The 9383-nt window shown below is 30.4% G+C and overlaps 2 protein-coding genes across 2 annotated transcripts; one reads left to right on the plus strand and one right to left on the minus strand.

Annotated features, from left to right (window-relative positions):
* Positions 1–1510: 1510 nt before the first annotated feature.
* Positions 1511–5115, plus strand: LOC119833214 (translation initiation factor eIF-2B subunit epsilon). Its single transcript, XM_038357137.1, has 10 exons — positions 1511–1793; positions 1867–1991; positions 2080–2271; positions 2393–2576; positions 2657–2901; positions 3004–3123; positions 3256–3566; positions 3672–3854; positions 4164–4444; positions 4811–5115. Exons 1-10 carry the CDS (start codon positions 1701–1703, stop codon positions 5018–5020), a joined length of 1944 nt encoding a protein of 647 aa, XP_038213065.1. The 5' UTR covers positions 1511–1700; the 3' UTR covers positions 5021–5115.
* Positions 5116–5127: 12 nt separating this feature from the next.
* LOC119833217 (anaphase-promoting complex subunit 10) lies at positions 5128–6298 on the minus strand. The gene is made up of 3 exons (XM_038357139.1): positions 6077–6298; positions 5760–5996; positions 5128–5539 (listed from the first exon to the last, which is right to left on the minus strand). Exons 1-3 carry the CDS (start codon positions 6171–6173, stop codon positions 5328–5330), a joined length of 546 nt encoding a protein of 181 aa, XP_038213067.1. The 5' UTR covers positions 6174–6298; the 3' UTR covers positions 5128–5327.
* Positions 6299–9383: the final 3085 nt, after the last annotated feature.

Here is a 9383-nt window from a genome sequence, read left to right on the forward strand (position 1 = left end):
TATACATACACATATACACTATATAAATAATAATATCTTATAATACATAAACCTACATAGTGTATTAAAAAAAATGGAAGGGAGAATAATTATCATGAAATAGAAAAAAAAACTATACCGAGTCAAAAGCAAGATCTAAATAATGACATCGTACTAGGCTTTTAAATCTAGATAGAGTTTGGGCTTGTCTTCGGCAATGCATTCCAAAGATTTATGGCAGTGATTATAAAAGAGTCACCATAGAAATGCGTGCGGTGAAAAGGTATGCACAGGACAAGCCTGTCCACTGAACGAAGGGAATAATTTTCACAATGCAGGAAGTTAAATTTATTTTTGAGATAGGAAGGAGTCTTAAGGTCAAAAAGGATACGATAAAGTAGCTGTAAATAATGCATATTCCAGCGAAAACAGACTGAGAGCCACTTGAGCTTCTTGCGGAAGGAAGAGACCAAATACGAACCGTATACCAAAGTTCTGAAGGCGCTCAAGTTTGTCTATTTGCTCGCTTTGTACTCTTAAAGTAGTCTGTCTCAGTGTTGTCAAATTGTGATGGTCAATCCTAATAGAAATTTGTATCGAAACTTGATGGAGACACTGATAATTTTAGAGGTTTCTAATGCCATGTCGTGCCGGATGTTAATCCGTCGGTTAAAAATGTGTAACGGGTTAATAATAATGGGAGGTTCTCATAATAATGGGAGGTCTCAATTCGTCTGTTTTTTCATTTTTAGCTTTGAACTCGAACGCTCTATGTATTTTCAACCAATTGCTGTTATATTTTTGTGTTTGAAAAGAAATTGTCACCATTTGGTCCCATATCAGATCCCATATGGATTTAAAAGTAAAAGAAAACATGTCTGTAAAGCACCAAATGCTGTATAAAAAAACACCATGATAACACCTTCATTATTTTTCATTCAAGTTAGTGTGTCCTTGCCTGACATCTACATAGCTCAGCACATCATAATTAATTTTTGTAGAAATGGTAGAATTTTTTATTATTTACCTAAAGGAACGACTCGCAAACTTTGAAATGTATTGAAATATTTCTATAATTTCTGCAATTAATAAGAAATACATTAAATACTACGTTAGAGTAGTACTGGAATATTTAGAGAGGGTAACACTAAAGCTTAATTTGGTTAGATTGGGTGTTTGGTTGATCCCCGCGCTATAATATTATGCTTGCGCTTTATGAAAAAAAAGGGAGAATCCGCTTGTAGGTTGCGATTTAGTAACATTTATTTATTAAATCATATATAAAAAAAGAAAAACAATTTTTGTTGTTTCATGATAAAAAATAGATTTATCCGCTACATTTCATTAATTTCTTACCTAAATTATATTTTTTATGGTGACCATTAAATTTGTCGATCAAGAACTATTTATAACACACGGCGCAAATCAACGTGGTGTGACAAGTTTGACATGTTGAGTGTGTAAGTTTGTCTGTAGCATAATTAATCTTTATAATATGTCATACATAGTTATAGGATCTTATGTCTTATATCTTATGACTCTTGAGGTTTTTTTAGTATTATTTAATTATTAGTCTGTGGAGTATGGAGTATGAACTCACGTAGTAACTAACTAACTAGTAACTAGATCTTAATCTGTGGACATAACCAAACAATAGCTAACATAATTCATCTTTTTGTATTCAGATAAAGAATTATAAAAAAACAGTTTAAAAAATAAATATGGAGGGTGATAAAGAAAATATTATTCAAGCTGTTGTAATCATGGATGAATTTAACAACAATTTCAATCCTATTACAAGTGAAAAACCTTTGGTAAGTAAACTTAATCGTTTACCTTTTCCAAATTAAGATAAGCTTGTTTTTTTACCACTGAATATTATTTCAGGGCTTGTTACCTCTTGCCGGCGTGCCACTTGTAGATTATGTTTTGGAATCTCTTGCTGCTGGTGGAGTAGGTGAAGTAATACTATTTTCTTGTCAAGAACCTGCCACGATCAGAGACCATATAAAGTATGTTTTTATATTCATATAGGTAAGGTAACTTGAGTTAGGTAAGAATATTAAATAAAAAGCACTTCAGTATTGTGTAATTTTCAAGGAATTGCAAAAATGAAAAAGTCCCTTGGACCTTTTCAATGGAAGTACAAATATTATCATCTGAGACATGTCAAACAATGGGTGATGTTATGCGAGAAATTGATGCTGCTGGCCTGATAAGAGGTTACTTCGTCTTATTAGGAGTCAACACTATTACAAATGTAAATTTTGCTGCTTTACTGGAACAACATAAGTAAGTGTTTCTGGTTAATGGTTTAAAAATGAAAATCCTTATTTTTTCCTCATTATTTAGCATTTCACAATGTATTTAATTTTTTCGATTTTATAATCCACATTTTAAATTTATATTTAAGACAAACTTGTAAAAAGGACAAAGGTGCGGCTATTACTCTGGTATACAAGGAGCTTGCATGGGACCATCCTCTTATTAGCAATGACAAGTCTATATTTGTAGCTGCTGATGGTAAATCTAAAAAAATCCTTTTGTATCAAAAGTACAAACCAAAATGTAAAGATACAACAATTTCATTGCCATTGGTATGTATTGTCAGTTTGAAGAAATGTTTGATTAGTCATAAGATGGTAGAGATGATTATTATAGTTTTTTAATGTTTCAGGATTGTGTATTACAACATGCCGAGATAAAATTACATCATAATTTATTAGATGCCGGTATTGCTTTGTGTTCACCATCAGTCCCCCCTCTTTTCTCTGATAACTTTGACTTCCAAAACAGTCATGATTTTATCCATGGTTTGCTCATCAATGAAGATATTTTGGCCAGTACTTTGTATTACATCCTATTAAAAGGCAATCAATATGCAGCTGCAGTTACTAATTGGAAAACATATCATATTATTTGGTACGGAGTTTATTCATTTGTATTTTTGCTTAATTTAAATATTTATTAAACATAGTGTATCCATTTTGTTACATGACTTCTTCCAATCTTTTCAATTATCAGTTTGGATGTTATTCATCGGTGGGCCCATCCTCTGTCAATTGAAACAGGATCTTTTTATCAAAACCAGTATGCATTTATGGGCAAGCATAATTATATAAAGACAAATTCCGTGCTAAGCAGGTAAGGTTAATTTATTATTGGTATATTATTCATTTATCAAATGATTTTATGAACACAAAGTTCATATCTTCACTAACAATTTCCTAGACAAAACTTTAAATTGTCATGTTTCATGTATATTTATATATTCAGGTCATGCACACTGGTAGAAGATGTGATTATTGGAGCTGATACTCATACAAGTGACATGTCATCACTTTCCAAAACAGTAATTGGAGACAATAGTAACATAGGGAAGAATGTGACGATACATGGGAGTCACATTATGAATAATGTTGTTATTAAAGATAACTGTAAAATCATGAACAGTTTTATTGATGACAATTGTCTAATAGAAGAAAATAGCATTCTGGAAGGGGCTATCATTGCTCCAGGTGGAAAAGTAAATGCAGGCAGCAAATTGAAGGGTTCAGTTATTGAAAAATCGGATAAAGATAAGAATGGTACAATCCACATGAGTTTTTCTTTATAATATACCAATAAATATCAATAAAATAATCCAAAATATAAAAAGTGTAAATGTTTACATCCATATATTCTTATTACAGAAAAGATTTTGTCAAAATCTACATCAGAAAGTGGTACGGAATGGGAGAATGAGTCTTCAGGTGATGGTGATGATGAACTTGTTGGATTTGAAAAACAGTGGAGTGACAGTGAATCATGTTACTCATCAGATTCTAGTGCACAATCTTCATTGCCCAATTCACCTGTACCAGAAGATACAAATAGTAAGTATTGCCATGTGTTTGGATTAAATGCATGTATGTATCTATGTATTGCAAATATATTGAAGCAAGTAAACTTAAGATAAGAAGATCAATCTGTTTAAGGTCTTTTTTATTTTAGATAAATTGTGTAAAATCAAATTAAACTCACCAAGAATAAAAGTATATAATCAATAATGATGCGATTTAAAAGTATTTTAACAGCTTATTTAACAGATTTCTTTCTCTGTTTATTGTATTAATATTTTGCTCCAAACTGTTTATATTATTTAATCTATGTATATGAATCAATTTTATTTAACTTTTTTACAGTTTTCCTACAAGAAGTGGTTGACAGTCTTGCTAGGGGTTATGAAGAAAAACTCAAATGTGACTATCTAATTCTCGAGATTAATTCATCAAGATATGCTTACAATATCCAATTACATGAAGTCAACTTCTTTGTTGTAAGAGCATTACTAAGTTTGCCCATTTTAATGGAAAGCAAAAATGTTCTTGTGACGGTTAAAGATATCCTGAAATTTTTCCATCCAGTTTTGTGCAATTATATCAAGACTAAGTCTGCTATTATGGATTGTTTGAAAGCTGTTGAGGTAACTGCATTTTTTATACATTTTTCCTGAAATTGCACTAGAATATTTAATATTTCGACTTGTTTTTCTTTTTTTACTTCAGAACATCTGTTCTGAACTGTTTTTCACAATCTTGTGAAAACTTAATCAATATATGATGTTGGACAGCTTATCTGTAAAAATTCAAAATGTATTCATTTTGATATATATTTTATCTATTCTATATATTTTATATGCTAAAAAATTAAAACCAACATCTTGTTCTTATAAACTTTATTGTTTGGATACCATTTATTTTATTGATTGTTCTAAATAATACTGAATAACACTTTTTTTAACTTTGCATTATCAAATTTCTAAAACAAATTAAACATTAATATTAAACAGGATAGCTGTATTAAAAATGAGTGGCTCAATGGTAAAGCAGGCCAGATATTACATCTACTGTACAATGCTGATGTAATTGACGAAGACTCTTTATTAGAGTGGTATGAAGATTTGAAGGAAGAAGAAAGCGAAATTGTCAATCAGACATCACTAGTTAAGTTCTTTGAGTGGCTTCAACAGGCAAGTGAGGAAAGTGAAGAATCTGACTAAAAGATATTCCAATACATGTTATTATGTATGTAAATATGATAAAAATGTATATAAAAATCTTATTAAAATGAAATTAAAATTACAAATTAATTTAATCATGTCTTTTATTTAAATTAAACATATCCTAGATTTATGTAATAAGAAACTATAAAACTAATCATCATAAGCACATGGAAACATGCATAGGGAATATGGGAACATATTTATTACAATTTTTTGTTCTTTTTTATTACGACATTCATTGCATAAATATTTTAGTGTCTCAATACACATTTAAAAATAAGTTTATATATTAAAGTTAAAACCATTATCTTATTGTAGCATATTGTTGAAATTGCACTGTTGAGAATTTCCTAAATTTGTTAATATCAAAAGATGTTGGTTCACAGGGTGAATGAATTTTAATTTGTCTCATGTGTGTGTCTCTTCCATTTTGATGATTGCTCAGCACAGCTATTTGTATCATATAAGTACGGATTGGTCTTTCGTGAATATCTTTAATAGGTATCATCTCCCAACCTGCAAATGTTAATTAATTAATTTGATAAAATGCTGAACAACATTCACATTTAACAACTCCCACTCAACAATGTAATTTATACATAACCGAGTACTTATTAAATCACTCAAAATGAAAGCTTTTTAGCAATAACCTTAAAACAAGTTTTTTCAAAAATAAATTTACTTCAGTTATTTATTGTAATCCTAAAAACAAACTCACAATATTAATTCAACTTACCACTTGGTTCTATTAACTCAATGACTTCAATTTCCTGCAAATCATTAAAATGAGTACCAGCCCTGATGGATATTCTACTCGGCGTGTAACTCTCGTCAAGTTTGTAGTCTGTATAAATATAAATATGCGAAACCATAGTTTTTCTTTGGAATTGAATATTCACTAAGTGAGGTAATTGTCCATCTGACTGCCAGTATGTGTCCATACAATCATCTCTCAATTGGTCAATTCCAAATCCTAAAATTTTAAGAAATAGCAAACTTGTTCAAATTATTTGCCAGCAAGAATGAAAAGCTTAAAAAACATTATGTGTTTACCTGGCTTGCAAGACGATAGACTCCATATAGCATTGTTGCCTACTTCGCGCACTGTTCCAGATCTTTCACTCACCAATGGATCTTTTTCGGAAGTCATTTCTTAAAGATTTCGCTTGTATCTTAGTGAAATACTAAACACCACCTGGAGGTATATTATGATGATGGGAGATGGGCCACAACATTTTTTTTTTTTTTAAACAGTCAACAGAGTAACAGACAACAAGTGTCTATCTTGACAGTTGACATTTGACAATCAACCGGCTAAGATACTTCACAATACACATGTCACATAATATTATGCAAGGATAACAATTTTCATTGCAAGGTGTGATTTGAAAGGTACCTTTTTTATAGTGGGGAAATCTTGCATAGATACCAACGACCTCCGGGGAGGATGTCGTGGGCTATGTCAGTTTACTACCGACTAAAACTCACTGTGTTCCGTCGAACCGCATAAATGAGGGGCCACGGGTGCTTGTTAGAATTCGTTTTCGACCGAAAGAACCTTCTTCAGTACGATAATTTGGCATTTAAAGCAGTAAAAAGTTGTAAAATGTACACATATCTACATTTGACATCATGCACGATCTCAGACTGGTATTACTATATGGTTCTTTTTTGCTTATTGTTTATTAAAAGACTATAATTAATAATATCTTTTAAAGAATATATCTATTGGCCACATGAGAGACATTAGATTTAAAACAAACATAGCGTAGAGCGCTTATCGCAAAATCAAGTTAAAATACATATTTTTAAATTAAAACAAAATCTCTTTTAATTTGTTCCAGTCATTGAATGATTACGTGTTATTACTTCAAATTAAAATTTTCATTATAATTTGTAGCCAAAACTATAATTTATAATGAATATATTATAATATATAATATAATACATATATCCAAATAAATAAATGATAAATCAATGAAACATATATACATAATATAATAATAGTCAAACGCAAGATTTTAAAATGGGAGTCGAGCACCTTTTGGCACGAAATGGACCAGCTAGCACCAGGGAATACCATATGCCCACTGAGTACCGGCGAAAAAATTAGCATGGTACTTTTTGTGTTCAGTTAGTGGGGTAACCGAAGGCAGTCCTTTTCCTCACCCTACCCAGTCTATTCCTTTATTCCTTTAATCTTTAGTAGCGGGCAACTATTTTTAATAATAAACTGTTACGCTTACATTTAAGTAAGGATTAGCAGCAAATTCTTTGCTTCTTGCAAATACACACTACTTTATCAGTGCTTTAGCTACTCTATAATATTTTTCTTATACTGTTATTGTAATCAAAACAAGGAAAAATCAGAAATTATAAGTATTCGATTCAGATTGTATTCGATTACTGATGTTATATACACATCTATAATCGGATAACGAACAAATATGTGAGCTATCTATGAACTGTCTGAGAGATGTTATAATTCTTTAAATGGTTTTTGTAATGGCGACCTTAATTCATGTGGGAATGTCGGTCATAAAAATTTCACAATCGAGTTCATGATAGCTCTATTAAGAAAACTGTATGGGAAAGGGTTGACAAATTGATAACTTTATAATTAGCGGTTAGGTACTATGGACAGTAATTGGTTGCGAGTTCTGATGATGCATGCGAACAAATAATTAGAAATATGGAATATAATTGATCAAATTTTGCTATTATTTTATAAATATATTATAGATTCGTTTTAGATTTGTATGAAACGACTTTGAATGAGTATATGATGTCAGCTAAACTTAAAAACGTATTTCGGTGTAGGCAGACTTTCTTCTGTTGATTTCTTTATTATGAAAATAAGAAGTATACAGCATAATATAATAAAAACAAATTGCACATAAAATCAGATCCTGCAAATTTTACAAATTAGTTATATTAAGCAGTATAATTTATTTAATAAATTGGTTAAAACAAAAAGTTTGTATTACATTCGAGTTATATCAAGCTAATGCCTAAAATAAAGAAAATTTTATGACGTAAACAACTAAGAAAACAGATTGTCACATCACATGTGTTACTAATATATTTAAAGGTTGACTTTGAAGCGAATGGTGACATATTACTTATAATTTAATATATTTTTTTTTATATCCAAGAATGTTGGGAAAGAAACAAATAGAACAACTTACTGCATTTGCTACGTCTTTAGCAACTTTCGGAGCAGCGGGTTTTGTTGGAATGGTATTCTTCACCGATTGGAAGTGTATTTGTACTAATATACCATTTTACAATGGAAAGTTTAAAAGTTAAATATATCTGTGGTAGTAACATGATTTTCAGAAAACAAGTACATGTCTAATAAATACAATATAAATGGCAAATGCATACATGTTAATATTTATGATGTGGCACGTTTACATTTAAATACATTTTGGGAGGGCACGTGTACCATAACAAAAGAATTCTAAGAGCGAATGGAATTAAAATAATGACTACTTTCGAAGATCAGGTGTGTCAGGATTTGTTATAAAAATGTCAACCGGATCGAGAACACCCGGCGCACGCGCAGCTGTGCCCTCGGCCCTCCTCCGGCTGGCGCCCTCTGAATAAACAGGACCTCTCTTGTGTAATTGTTATGGGTTTTAATTTTTATGTAATAATGTGTAGAAAAAAATTTAACTGGTAATAAATTCATCTTAATTATTAAAATTGGGTTGTTTATTTCGTAATAAAACATTTGTTTAAATCTGGAATTATTAAAAAGATTGTTTATTAAGCAACAGCGATGGATTTATGCTCTTAAAAATACATATGCCTAAAATACGAAAAAAAAATAACTGTCAAAATCCTATGTTTTTTCTTTGTTATCCTACGTTAGGTATCTCAGTATCGGTAGGTGTGTGTAGGTATATATTTTTTCCTTTTTACACGCTTTTTATTAGCTTCACCTGTATGTTTGTTTGTTTGTATGTTTGTTTGTTTGTAACTGACTTCTTTGGGCGCGATTTTGACCCACTTTAAACGGCCAGATTTCGTTCAAACTTTGTAGATTTATTGAGGACCGATGACAATACACTAATTTGATAAAATTATTCCAGTTTTCAATTTGCAAAATATGATTTTTGTTAAAGCGTGTTTTATAGTTTTTTTAAACTATTATATTTTATTTAATTATAGTTCAAATAACAACACAAGTTTTACAACGAATTACAAATAACAATCAGCGTTTGACAAAATCATGAACCTATGCAGATTTAATTGACTGCACTTGTATAACTACACGAATGCACGAATTATTTATTTATTTATCTATATATATTTCAAAATAATTTAGCTAGTGCAATAATATTAGGTACAAGTA

The sequence above is a fragment of the Zerene cesonia genome, chromosome 17 (assembly GCF_012273895.1).
Source record: "Zerene cesonia ecotype Mississippi chromosome 17, Zerene_cesonia_1.1, whole genome shotgun sequence".
Taxonomy (NCBI): domain Eukaryota; kingdom Metazoa; phylum Arthropoda; class Insecta; order Lepidoptera; family Pieridae; genus Zerene; species Zerene cesonia.